General features: G+C 39.9%; 1 protein-coding gene across 10 annotated transcripts in view; it reads left to right on the forward strand.

The window, feature by feature from the left end:
• Ranbp17 (RAN binding protein 17) overlaps positions 1–14633 on the forward strand; it is a 281635-nt gene that overhangs the window by 169735 nt on the left and 97267 nt on the right. For 9 of the 10 annotated variants that reach the window (XM_074057769.1, XM_074057776.1, XM_074057771.1 and 6 more), the window contains one exon: positions 12856–12915. The exons of the other annotated variant lie outside the window; for it this stretch is intronic. In XM_074057769.1, coding sequence (XP_073913870.1) covers positions 12856–12915 — 60 coding nt within the window. The remainder of the gene's footprint in view (positions 1–12855; positions 12916–14633) is intronic. 10 annotated transcript variants of the gene reach the window in all.

Below are 14633 nucleotides of genomic sequence, written 5' to 3' on the forward strand. Positions count from 1 at the left end.
CTCATAGCAATTAATAAGGAAGAACCAATTATGTAACTTTAAGAAATCTCACACCAAAAGTTACTCCTGATGGTAATAAAACCAAAAACTGGAATAGGCCCAAAGTCCATGTCACATCTGTTCTAAAAGCCACGTTGTTCCTGAGGAATCATCTTTCCATGTGGTTGTGCAGTACCTCACCTCTCCTTTAAAACTAAAAAAATGAAAGAAAAAAAAAAGACAGAGAAAAGCATAATTTCTTTTAATCATTTCATTAGCAAAGTGGTTCTTTAGGTACCCACAGGGTAGCATTTTGGAGAAAACCCCATATTGTGTATAATAGGTCCCAGGAGGAAGAATAAACATTTATTAATTACTTATAATAGGCACTACCAAACATTTTCATGGATTTTCCCTATTCCTTGCAACAGTTTCATGAAATCCTGCCTCTCACAACGGTATGGGAATGCATCCAGGATTTTCCTTCTCTTCCTTCCTTTCTACCTTTCACTTTAGGCATTGGGGTGAGGTGAGCAAATAATAATTGCAGTAACAAGGATAAACACCAAGTTTATTTGACAAGCATAAAAGAGTCAAAAGAAGCCATAGGTAGTATGCAGTATGCCAAAAGATTGAGAGCATATTGAAAAGTGGGTAAGGCTTGCTCTTGTGGAAAGGGTAGGACAAGAGAAAAGAATTATCAAGATTTATTGTGTAGCTTCTGTGTGCCAAGGCTCTGCTAGTTGTCTTGTGCATGTGGTCAGTTTAAGTTTCACAAGGTCATTCATACGTGCTCTTTTCCTCTTTTCACAGAGGGGAGCCCGGGCTCTGCATGGTTACATAACTTTCTCAGTGTCATACAACTAGGTATTCAGCTCAGGTTCTGCATGTAACATCCTCCAACACCAAAAAAAGAGTATTCAATGTGTTGCATATTTCTGGGAGAGAGGCAAGAGGTTTGATGAGATTACAAGAGTTTGTAATTCTCCCAAGATAAGAACTTCTGTATTATGCTGCCTTAAGCTAAGAGGTACAAGAAGAATGAAATTTTGTCATTTTCAGGTAAATGGATGGAACTGAAGAACATCATCTGAAGTGAAGTTAGCCAGGTTCAGAAGGCCAAAAGCTGCATGTTTTCTCTCATATGTGGAATATAGACCTAAGGGGAGCTAACATAGGAGAAGGGGAGGATAAAAGAAGGAAATTAAAGAAGGTGAATATGGTTGATGTACTCTCTATACAAGAATGAATATAGAATTTTTAAACCTGTTGAAATCACTGTAAGAAGGGGACTAAGGTAGAAAGGACAAAAATAGAGGGGTTATAATACATATATACATGGAAATGTCACAAGGAAACTCCCTGTGTAGCTATCTTAAATGAACAAAAATGTCATTTTTCCTTTACAAAAGTGGAGAACAGGAGGGCAGAACAAGTTCCACCTGGGGGGGTTGGTGCCAATACAGGGGAGGTGGGGAAGGGTGTGGTGGGGTGAATGTGGTACAAATACTGTGTATACATGTATGTAAGTGGAAAAATGAGACCTGTTGAACTGTTCCAGGAATGAGGGGAGGGAGGGGACTAACGGAGAATGATAAAGAGGGGGTGAATTCAAATATGATATATTTGATAAATTGTAAGAAAAGGCCACAATGTACCCCCACCTAGCACAACAACAAAAACAAAGATAAGAAGTACAAGCTGGGGGAATGGGAGCTATAGAGCCTTGTGTGTATATTCCCTTTCAATAGCAAGTTAAAGTATACATGTGCCTTTCACAGCTCTTGTGTTAACAAAGGCGTTTAGTGTGCTAGGTAAGAGTAGAGGTGTGCAGTGTAACTGCTTAAACTTGAACTTCACCACTTGTTACTTCTGATTGCATGCTCAGTTTTCTCATCTGTACAACTGGAATCGTAATTGTCCTTGTCTTATGGTAGGCATGACATTAGATTAGTAAACATGAATAAATCACGTAGTGCACACAGTGGTTCATTCCGGAGATGACTTTCATCTCCCAGAAGATATTTGACTGTACCACAAGGCATTTTTGGTTTTCACAGTTTAGGGGAGGAGTGCTACTGGCATGTGGTAGATACAGGTCAGCGGTGCTGTTACACATTTGAAGTGCACAACAGCCCTCCTAACAGAACTATTTGACCCAAAATGTCAATAATATTAGCTTCCACATACATATCAAAGTATTCACTGTTGTTTTATGTTAGTATTTAAGAAAAACATGCCAGGGGAGGCTGGAGGAATGACTTAAGTGGTAGAGCATCATTCTAGCAGAAAAAAAAAAAAAAACAAGAATGAGTGAAATGATACACACTCTTCTAAGCAGCTAAAGAAAAAAATTAATCTCAGATATTAAGTGACAAATTAAAATCAGAACTTCAATATGTGAAAAAACCCACTTAAAGAATGTGAATTCTGGATTGATGAATGTGAGACTGTACTTAGGTCTGTCCGACATACTTTGCAAGTGGTTTTATGATTTAGCCTCTCTAATATGGAAGTGCATATATGTGCATCTTTCAGAGCAGCCCATGACCATGTATGAAAGTAATTGGTTAATAATGTGACCTTTGGAATTGCTCAGACTTGTTTCAAGTTACAGCTCTGTCATGCACAGACTGTGCCTTTACTGACACATAATAACTTTTCTGAGCCTGATTCTCTTTAGTGTTAAATTGGGATGTCCGTGACTCTCTGCTTCACCACGCTGACATAGTGAGCACATGGAGAAGGAATGAAAAGTGCTTAGCGTAGTGCTTCCGTCTCATGAGCGCCCTCACTGTCTCTAGAACTTCAGTACACACAAGTGAAATGCTAAAAACTAGGCGAGCCAACTCAAAAGCTGACTGCTAGGAAAGTGACTCTGACCAGGGTACTGTAGCCACCAGGGACAAGCTGTCTTGCTCCTCGTGCTGGTTTCAGACTTTCGTAAGACCACCTTAATTCCATGGCCACTCTGAAAGGTCTCTTTCCCTCTCAGCATCTCTGACCCCTTTTGGAGATACCCTGGCTCTTTTAACTCTTTTTATTGAAGTTTGATTTATGCTTGTTTTTTGTAAGTGTCCATTAAAATGCCAAGTAGTTTTAAATATACACATATGTATGTGGGTTTTTCCCCAAAAATCCCATACCACAAAGACCTAAACTGGAAAATTGGTTAACTTGGAGGAAGCTAAACTAACAATGGCTATTTTGCTGAAATACCTATTCTACCTTCTGCTACTGCCATACCACACAGAGGAGGGAATCTGAACCAGGAGAACGGTCTTCTCTCTGGGTTTTCCCATCTTGTGCCTGCGTTTCTGGCCTTCTAAATGATCTCACAGTCTCCTTTGAAAACCCTAGCTTAGCTGGTTCAGAGGCAAAACAAAAGTGTAAGGCTTTTTGAGAAGTAATGTGTAGTTTGGTTCTGCCTATGGTAGAGACAGTGACTGCTTTCCTTCTCTCTGGAAGCTAATTTTTAGTAATTTACTCTTTTCTTATACTTTAACACTATAGAATTCAGTCTGCAGACATGGTTGAAACTTTGAGTAAGTTTGCTTCTAGCTGTATTAATGGTTTCTGTGGGCTAGGCCTTAATATCCTTTTATTAAATCTAAGGAGTATGTCTTAATTGTGAAGAAAGAAAAAAATTTTCTACCTCTCTACAATTAAAATACCAAGAGCAACCTGCAAAGAAGAGGAGTCCCACTTAAGATCACACTGGTCCCTGGATGAGCTCATGGCCTGCAGGTCTCTCTTTATGCTCTGAGTTGGTTGAGTGCATAATGGGAGCCCCATGAGCAGACGCAGGTGGCGGAGAGGCCAGCGGATGTGCAGGTCAGACCAGCGGGGCTGGCAAGCTGGTGAAAGCTTGCTTTGCTGAGCACCTGCCTTTCATGCTCAGCCTGCCCCAGCCATCTGCTTCTCCATTCTCCCACCTACTGCCAGCCATTTTGGAGTTTTAAAAAGCCTTCACAGTAAACCCAGAATACATACCACTCTTTAAGGCCTTTGCTTTTAGGATACCTTTTAATGTCGGTGCAGAGTGTCATATGTTATGCAGTTTTAATGTTTTTCTCCCTTCCTCGTTGCTTATTCTCAGACATCAAAATTTAAATAGCCGAGTAGCAGTTTGACCACAGTGTAGTGAAAGAACAACAGACGCGTAGCGATGGATGTTACTGATGGTTTCCATGTCCATTCTTACTTTTAAAACACAGAGCACTGCACGATTTAATGAGCGGTCCCAACTCTATAAGATTAATTATTTTCTAGATATGTAACTTCTTCTCTGAATATAACATTTTTGCCCACATCAATGGAACCCTCTTCACAGCATTGTGAGGCAGTGCGACTGTCCTTGCCTTACAAATGAGGATAAAGTGATTCTCAAGTGAGACCCTTGAGACTGGAGATGTATGTGATTCTGATTCGTCTGACTCTTCTACACCATTTTTCCAAAGCATTAGCACATCAAATTGATGATTCAGTGTAGGACAGAAAGTTTCTACTTAAGGAGTCAGGGAGGGTACATTTTACTTAGTTGGAAGTGAGCATACTTCACTTGGTCGGTGACGCTCCCACCTTTGAAATGATCTGGACATTTTAGTTTCTTCCCTCATTATAGAGGAATAGTGAGCACTTGGTCTCTGCTTCTTCTGTTCTCAAAGTTTTTAAAAATGCTTTCACTTAAGAAAGAAAAGGAGCAAGATATGGCCTATTAAGCAACTAATTTGCTTCAAGTGTTAATGTCCATTATTCCGCTTACAGTAGCCTTTCAAGATTATAGTCAGAATCAAATGGCTGTGTCGACTACATTTGTCTAGACCTTTGTCACTGCCAGAAATGTGGTCTTGTCAGTCCCACCCCACAGAAGCAGTAGGTAGAGAGTCAGTTGGGATGATTTAAAAGCAGTGTTAATATATATAACTCATACTTGTATTTCACTTTTTAGGGCAGAGTTCACATATGTACCATAGAAATGAACATTATGGTCCCCTAAGGCCCCTTTGGCCTAGAAGCTGAAATAGTTAAGAAGAAAGACCAGGTGTTTCGATGTTTGTTTGTGTTGAGGGCATTGTTAAGATGTGAAAATTTCAGAAATATTTTCATTCAGGGATCTTCTTAAATCTACGTTAAGTTCAGAGCTATCATTTCTGATCTCCTGGAGTAGTTTATGTTCTGTGTCCTCATTTTCTTATCAGAGTTTGAGATGTTGAGGACAAGGACAACATCCACCTGTACTGTGGTGTATCCTATAACAGACAGTGCTAGATCATCATCTCTTTCCTTCTTGATTGATTGGATATGGATCAGGTAGGGTGATGTGGGCAGATTTTATGGTGACAAAAAGAAAGAACTCTTACTCTTGATTCTGGCAATTTTTCAAAAGTAAGTGTTGTTAATTAGAACAGTGTCTTATTAGGAGACAGTGTATTGGAACCAGCCAGTGTTCAATTTTTTAAGAACTGTAAATCAAAAAAAGGATCATTATATTAGCTGTACTATTTGGGGGCTAGATCAGTGCCATTTTTAAACAAATATTTGTTACTACAAATTGCAAATCCGTTTCATTATGTACTAAATGCTGAGCCATGGGATGCAATATTGACTGGCGAGAGAGTCCTGCCATCACAGCTGACAGAAAGCACAGAGTCAACAGGTTCGACATGAGAAGGCCCACCAGTGCAGTGTAGCACTGTAGGAAGTGAGAGGAGGTTGCTTTCTGTGCCATTCGCTGCTCTGTGTAACATGGACATGTAGTCTATGCAGCTAGAGTTCATTTGGTGTGCAGACGGACTGAGAGTTCAGCTTCATGTTCCTCCTTTCCCACTCAAAATCTCAGTGTTTACCAGATTAAGGAGGTTGACCACAGACTATATGGTCTCTCTTCAAAAAGATAATCAGTAAACGAATTTAACTCCAGGTTATTTTCCATGCATTGAATGAAATAGCACCCAGAAGGAAGCTTAATTTGGATCTTGAGGAATCTCCTAACCATTATTTTATTTTTCCCATCTAAAAAATAAAGTTAATGATAGCTGATCATACCTACTTTGAATGTGCATTTTTTTAATTTGTTTTTTGTTTGTTTGTTTGTCTTTGGTGGGACTGTAGTTTGAACTTGCAGAGCAGGTGCTCTACCACTTGAGCCATGCCTCCAATTCATTTTGCTCTGGTTATTTAGGGTCTCGCAAGCTATTTGCCCATGACTTCGAACCTTGATCCTCCTGATCTCAGCCTCCCAAGTAGCTAGGATTGTGGATGTGAGTCACTGGGGCCCCACTTAAATTCATCCTTGGTGATCTAACTGGAAGAGTACAGTGAATAACCTTACCATTAACCATTTAGGAGAGAGAGAACCAGGAGACAAAAGGGAACCATAGAGAAAATACATTTTTTGTTACTTTCCTTGGTCACTAATCGAGAGTATTATCATTTAAAATCAACTGCAGTGTGGGAACAGGTCATGATTTCTGCAAACATGAGCATTTACCATTAAAAAGAGGCATAAACAAGTTTAAGAAACACACCAGGGTTTCCTACATACATAGAAATGTTACAGAATATTACGATGGTAACAAGTCCCTCTAATCTGTGATGCTGAAATAAATTTATCTCATTGAACTCTTCAAAAACATCTCCAACAAATTCCTGTTTATTTACTGTAATCAAGCTGATTTCAAAAGAAAGGGAGGAAATAGTGGGTTATCATCTTGAAATAAAAATGAAATGGAACAAAGTTGTTTGTGCTTTGCAAATTGAAGCATTGTTCATCATGCATAATTGAACAGAGTTGAAATTTTGTAGGTATGAAAGAAAAAAGCCACAGCTATGAAAGCTATTACAGGAAATGGAGGAGATTAATAATAAAAGGCAATACATTACCTCATAAATATATTCTTACCATGAGATTAGAGAATGAAAGCATTATAAAAATACCCTGATTAATTTAGCAATTTAATCCTGGGATTGGAATACAGATAGTCCAGAATGCATTTGCACATAGACAAACCAAAGAGACAAGATAAACAACTTCCTCTCTTAAAGTAAGGTTTTAGCATAACCCACTTCTTGTGGGTTATGTGAAGATCATATTAAAAAAGAAAAAAGAAAGAGTCAATGCTTCTTAAATAACCAAGTGTACCTATGTTTCTAAAAATAGAATGTGCCTTACGGAATAGAATTGGGGCGTCTTATCTTGTACCCCAAATCTCCCTTTTATCATTTGTTTCAAGTCTCTACTGGGAGGTACGACTCTTAAAGGCCTGTGCGCTAGGTACAAGAATTAGTTCTGAGTTCTCAGTAACTGAGTCAGCTTTAAATTAGTCCTGACTAGACTTCCTTAAATGCCTTTTTGATGTGTAAAATAACTTATCAAAAACATATTTTTGAATAAATTTTGGAGGATTTTTAGAAAGTGCAAACAGCATAAGGATAGATTTTTTTGACCAGCTTTTATTTTGTGTCATGGGCATTTGTGGATTACTTTATTGCTTTTTCTATCAGCTATTTGGTAAAAATCCACAATTTGCCAAAATGGTTAATAGAACACAAAATATAGACATTTTGTGTGATGTACCATGTAAATGTAAACCTTTGTAGTTACATGTTTTTGTAGCAAGAGAATTGTTTTAAAAGGCATGTAATTTATTAGCTATCGGTAGCTTCTTTATTGCCTTGCCGCGCTGCAGTAATAAATAAAAGAAAGTGAACTGATTTTACAAATGGCACACAAGGTGCACATTTTGTGGGGAAAAAGTCTTTTTTTAAAGAATTGGCATTAAATCCTTTTTTTGTGATGACAAAGAGGCTAAGAGTGCAAACTGTATTTTCTGTTTATCGAAAACAGTCTTTTTTTTCTCCGGGGCATTTTTTCCTATGATCATCAAGGGACTTCAAAAGCAATAAAGTGTGGAATCATTGTTCGACTTGAGCAGTATTAAAACTTAGGTTTTAATTTCAGTGAAGTAATAAGATTTGAACCTGTCTCACATTACAGCACTGTAAGGCATTTAGCAATTGTATTTTAAAGGAGGTTTTTTAAATGCAGCTCACTTGGAAACTAACTGTCTGTCAGTAATTAATAGTTTTCTTCAGCATAGGCTGCTGTGATCAGACCAAGAAATATCTGGGTTCTTGGTAACACATTATGATAATTGTGAGTGTCTTTATTCCTAATTAGTCTAAATGTGTAATAATTTTCAGCGTGTTCCAAGAGTGACACTTAAAGCTACAGTGTGTCTGGGCTTTTCAAAATATGAATGTATATGTGTGTGTATTTCACCAGTTTTACACACAGCAAGATTACAGGTCAGTTTGCTCATTCATTAACCAGATAGTTTATCCTGCAATATCACTTACTAATTTTTAGATTTCATGTCATTTATGTATGTAAAAAACAAGGTCAGATGAGGCACTATGTGACAGTCTGGATTCTGCTGTTGAAACTTATCTTTATGTCTCCAAAAAAAGTCTTTAAAATATGAGCGCTTGTATTAGATCAGTGTGGCAACATATTTGCTGATGAAAGATTGTATTTACCATTTTGGATTGCTATTGAAAATAATTGCCTCTACAAAAGGAAACATTGTATGACAGCACATGGTTAAAGCTGCCATCAATTTTTAACATTTGAGGGTTGAGCTATGACCTTTTGTGATGGCTGTGAACAGTAACTGCCTCCATTAGCCATAAGTTTTGTTTCTGTATTTTAGTAGATGGCCTAGACTGTAAATATTAGGGAATCTAAAATAAATCAGCATATTATCCTAAGGATACAGAATGTAAGAGCTATTTGTGGTTGGGAGCCTTGACAGATCGTTTGGATGAGGTAGATGATTGCCTGCCTAGCGTATCTGGTCTCCATTGCTGTGCCTGCAGGCAGTTTAGTGCTGTGCTTGTATATTGATGTCAGGGTTAGTACTGAGTGGCTAGCAGTGACAGATGTCTATAATTACAGGCAATGCTTCCAGTATTTCTGAAAAGCCAGCCTATGTTGAACAATTATCTTATTTCTGCCTTGCCAAAGAGCATGTTCCAATTGCTAGTATTAGCCGTGGTGAATGCAGAGCTTCGTCTGCTGCCTTGGGACAAATGTGGAGAGAGCACTTGGTATAAAGCATAAATGAAAACTATTTCTTCAACATTTTAAATTAGCTAAGTTCAGTGTTTTCCTAATTTTTATCTTCCCGTGATGTTTCTGTTGAAGGAGTCTTGCAATATAAAAACACATTTGGCATACTTCTTGGGGCTTTGTTTTCCCCTAGGTCTGCATGGCTCCCTAGTGCCAGTCTCCCTTGCTTTACCAAATAGATGTGTTTAAGCAAGCTGGCTTTGAGACAAGTTTCTCCAGTGTGAAGTGTACTTCCTGGCTGATTCCCATTCAAAATTGGAAAAACATTTCCACCGAAATTTCTCACACCCAGTAACTTTAATTGAAAACTCTTAATGGAATAGGAGATGCTGAAAGGTGCCCAATCCCTTAGTATACTGGTGGCCCTACGTTTGCTGAGACTTGCAATTCTTAAGCTTTGTTGTAACCCCTACCCTTTTGGGCCTTCTGGCCAGTATTGGCCCTCCTATCCCCAAGTTTATGCTCACCCCCTCCATGCTCCCACTTGGCCCACTTGCTGACTCATTAGCAATGTGTTTGCGTGTAGTGGTGAAGTTTGCAACTGTCATCTTTGTATCTAGCTATTCGCACTTCTAACACATGGGCTGTGTGACACCATACTTGCCAGGAGGTATGGCCACCAAACACATGATGTTCTTCATACTTCTTAAGGTCTAAGGAGTTGTGCAGCAAAATACTATTCATGGCATAAGTTCCAATTCTGTGTTTCCAGGTAGGATAGAATGAGAAGTGCCCAGGAGGAACATTTGAGAATACAGTTTATCTTCAGCCTTCATCTAGCCTGTATTGGATTTCTACTTTTTGTTTAACCACTTTGTGGAATTATTCACTACTTTTTCTCACTTAGACTTCTCAACTGTCTTCTGATTAACAGATACCATTATCTTCACTTTGTAGACAATGAACCAGAATTTCGGAAAAGTTAAAGACTTGTTCAATGGCAGACTCTGGATTCCGGGCAAATTATCCTACTTTGTCCAAACCCAGTTTTGCTTTCCACTGCATCATATTGCCCGAGTATGCATTTAGGATGTGTTACGGCCTGATTAGTTGATCAGTTCCAGAGTATAGTGACTGGTAAGACTAACACCATGAGTTTCATCCCCACAGTAGTTATTTCTCAAGGGTAAACTCATTTCTGCAACTACAGGTTGGACCTCGAGTTCTAGCTAGTCATCAGTCACAAGAGAACTAAGCACACAGTCCATCCTAGAACAGGAGAGTTGACTTGGCCTGTAGTCCAGTGTCACAGGCCAAATGTTGTACTCATACATGGAAGGCATCCTCTTTTTGTTCTTACTGTGAAAGACTGTCCCTTGGGTGCCTAACACACAAAATCTTTTAATAATTTAAAGCTCTGATGATTATGTTCTAGAAACTCTTGTCTGTGTGCATTTAGTAAAACAAAATTTAGTAAAAATTTAGTTTTAAAGTCTTGGAGTGTTGGATTGACTCATTGATCTGAATTGGGAAACTGATGATTTATTGGGCTATAAAGCACGTAGTATCCAGTGAGCAGAAAACTTGTGGTGGAGGTATGAAGTGGGGACCATGAGATGGGGGTGAGGGCTTCAAGACTGGGAGCTCAGGAGATGCAGGTGAGCCCTGGAGGCCAACATCGCCAGCTGCCACAGGCCATTGGGTTTTCTTCCTGCCTCCTTTCCCATCATTTTTCCTGTTGCTTTGCAGTATTGAAAGACGATCCATTATGTAAATTAGGTGTCATGCTCCCTTTCATGAGGGCTCTCTCCCTTCTAAACATTCTTCCTTAACCATCGTTAGAGCTACTCACATGCCATCTAGATAAAGGACAAAGAAGAGGTCCATGCCAAAACAGCAATAGCTAACACTTGTGGAAATCTTACAGTGTGCTAGGACTGCTCTACTGCTCTACAGAAATTAACCATTTTAACCCTTTTTAAAAGTCCGCCAATAAAGTCCTAAAAGCCTCTTTATCTTATAGTGTAGGAAACTAAGGTTTAGAGGGTGAGCAGCTTACGCAGAATTATTCAGTAAGTGGTAGAATCCCACTGGTCTAGAGCTTCAGATGCATCCCCAGCCACACCACTGCACTACCTCCTAATTAGTGTTGTTCTTCTTTCCTTCACTATGCTTTTGTATTGTACAGATGAGGAAACTGAGGCTGTGAGAAACTAACTAGGGTTATAGAACTAAAAATATGTCTTGAATGATTGTCCTCCGTCACACCCTGTGCTGGGTTAGCAGGCAACTGTCGCCCATAAAACTTCCTATGTGTTTCTCCATAGCTGAAGTGTCCCAAAATTACATGCTCCGTAAATTTGCTCATTTCTGCTTCTCACTGACAAGAATATGCTTCCTGAGCAACTATGTGTGGTCTTGGTTCTCCAGTTGGACTTTGGATACAATGTAGCCCATTTTCAACATAGAAGATTTAAGATGGAAAAGGGATTAAGCCTGGTGCTGCAAATGTTGCCTGCTTTGAGTTAAACCCAGGCATTTGTATTTGAAGGAATTAGTGGCCATTAAAAGGTGAACTCTAATCATTGCATTTGGGATAAATTAAAAGTTTTCATTAATTAGACTTGTATATGACAGGAATTAAATGGTACAAAGGAATATTTTAAATAAAATGGAAGAATATAATGAACACAGCAGACTTGACACGGTAATAAAATGTGAATGATGTGATTGACATCTGTTTTTCATCTCTTGGGCCATAATTTCTCCACTCTTCATGTCATAAGAGTTTTCCTAGAGTTAAGTTCTCTTGGGAGGGAGGTACAGGAGATGCTTTGGATATAGGAAATGGGACATGGTTTCAGACAGGTGATGTGGAAAGAGAAATAGAATTACATTAATAGAAAACCTGTATGAATTAAATGAAGGTGTTAAAGGTAGTGATGGGGTCTGATAATGGCTTACCACCACTGTAACCGTAGGTGTGCCTTTTACAGAGAGTGTAAATTAGATTAAGTGGTGGAAGACTCAGTGTGATTCAGTGACCTTCTGAATAACTGTGGCAATGAGTCTTGTTATTAAAAATGCACTTTGCCCATCAGAAGGAGATTTGGCCTACTGAAGGCATTGGCTCTGCTTTCCATACTCATATAATGAAAGTGCCTCATGGAAAACACAGAATTGGAGGGGGAGGGCGGATCTTAAAATAGTTCTGTCAAGCTGAGCACAGTGGCTCAACGCCTGTAATCCTACCTACTCTGGAGATGGAGATCAAGGCCAGCCCCAACAAAAAGTTAGCACAACCTCACCTAAACCAATAAAATCTGGGCGTGGTAGCATATGCCTGTCGTCCCTGCTACAAGGAAGCATAAACATGAGGATGGGAAGATCGCTGTGCAGGCATAAATGTGTGAACCTATTGGAAAAATACAAAAGCAAACAGTTCTGGAGTATGGCTCAAGTGATAGAATGCTTGCCTAGCAAATGTGAGGCCCTGAGATCAACCCCCAATACCAAAAAGAAGTCCTGTCATTCTTTACAATTGTTTCTTTTTTGTGAGTAATGGGTTTCTTGAATTATTCCATTGAAGAAAACCTATTGTGATCCATATAACCTCAGCCAGAGTTAGAGCAGGACTTCATCATGCCTCTTATGGGCTCCAGTATAAAAGTTCCAAGAGTATTTTAAGTGACAGACACAAAAATTCTGAGCCACCTTCTCCCTGCATCTGAGATTAGGAAGGCCTCTGCTCTTCTCTTAACTCTGGCTCCAGGTGGCAGGTCCCTAAACTCTGTGCTTTTTAGGTTATACGCCCGAGGAGTGATGTATCCAGAGTTCCAGAGAAGGCTTGGAAAATAGTGAAGGTGAGTTGAGTTGCTGGTTCTGGTGATGGGATTGCCAGTTTTTATGCTTGGCTCACTGTGGTTCAGATTATTGTTACTAAAAAGGCATGGGCACACAGTGATAAGGGTGGGGTGCACTGTCTTGTTCTGATTTAATATACTACGTAATTCTACAGTGTGCATGTTACAGCCACGTGATCAATAGTCAGCTAACAAGCAGTAATAGCTGTAAATTCTGATCATGTGAAAGAAGCCCCCGGTTTCCAGATAACGTTCCTGAGTAGTTCATTTTACCTGAAAGGAGAAAGTTTTATTTGGCTGCTTTGGGCAGTATCTGTATCCTTTGTCCCAGAGAGGGGAAAAAAGGGCCGGGTGGGGGGGGATGTAAGGTGTCTGGTCTCTGAGAGATAGGGGAAATTAGAGTGAACAAAATACTTTATTTCCCAATTTCCCACCTCTGCCATCACCCTCTGATCAGCTGCATCCAGCATCAACTTGTTTACTGTAAAATACACTCGTGTCGTCTGGTAAACTTGTTATCGTAAAGAGCTATAAATATGTCCTTAAAACGCTGCCTTCCAGTCCACAGTCTCAAAAGTCAAGCCTTTTCCAGTAGTTTTGTGCTGCAGCCATGGTTGGCATCTTTTCAGTGGGCTTGGGAAGGTACTACATTTACCCAGGGCTTTATCCACAGAAGATGGGTTTAACAGAAGCTCGGCCTTAGACATGGAGTGAGTTGGCAGCCGGCAGGAGCAAAGCTGTGTCAGGACAAATGTATGCGCTCTCTCTTCTCTGGTTGGCTTTCAGCTGGCAGCACCACAGGAGTCCTTCTATGGGCTGAGTATCCTGTGACCAATAACTGGTGCACTCGACCCAGGTCCCTCTTGGCTACTGAAGGCCTGTCGGGAGGCATTAGGTTCATGCTGGTGAAGAGCCTTACTCAGTGGCTCCCTGAAGGAAAACAAGGCAAATAGCCAGATTCTGCTGAACAGGTGGTAGTTAGACCTTAGGTCTGGTCATGGGGGTGGGGGAGAAAGAATCTCCAAAATCACCAGTCTTGCTGGTTTTCACACTACACCTGTACTTCTCTTTTAATCCATGATTGTTTAAAAACGAATTCAAAACTGTCTTTGGCCACATCTGGAGCCTTCTAACTTTTCCACCTTCCTTAGCAGTCTGGATTTGGGCCCAAGGCAGGAATGGAAACCCCGCTGGGGTGCAAGCAAAAGAGGAAGCATGTTCTTAGCCATGCATCAGTGGAGGCCCCTACTGGGAAAGGGGATTACCACAAGCAGCAGGCAGCCCTGCGCCCTGGCCTGCTGAGTCCATGCTTTGTACCACAGGATGTGGAGTGAAGGACATGTGAGGCCAGAGTAGCCTCTCCAAGTTTTCTTGCACAATAGCTTATTCAAGCAGATTGGGAATGCCTCTGACGAGATTTGTTAGGTACGTCTTCTTAGCAAGATGGCCACCACAGATGGCGGGCTCAGATATTCTCACTGAAATAAAAACTGAACACTCACAATAATTTTAGTGTTATACTTGCATCTCCACTTTGTTTCACTGAAGGAGGGCACAGATTGCTCACCTTTTCCACTGTTTTCCAACATGAATTACGATTTTAAATTCTGTGAAAAGACTTTTCTACCTAATTTCTGTATTTCTTGAGGCTGTTTTAAATGATACAGGAAAATTAGTTAGCCAAGATTAATATGTATCTATTCAGTATCACTGTCTGT

Source organism: Castor canadensis, chromosome 16 (assembly GCF_047511655.1).
Source record: "Castor canadensis chromosome 16, mCasCan1.hap1v2, whole genome shotgun sequence".
NCBI classification, from domain to species: domain Eukaryota; kingdom Metazoa; phylum Chordata; class Mammalia; order Rodentia; family Castoridae; genus Castor; species Castor canadensis.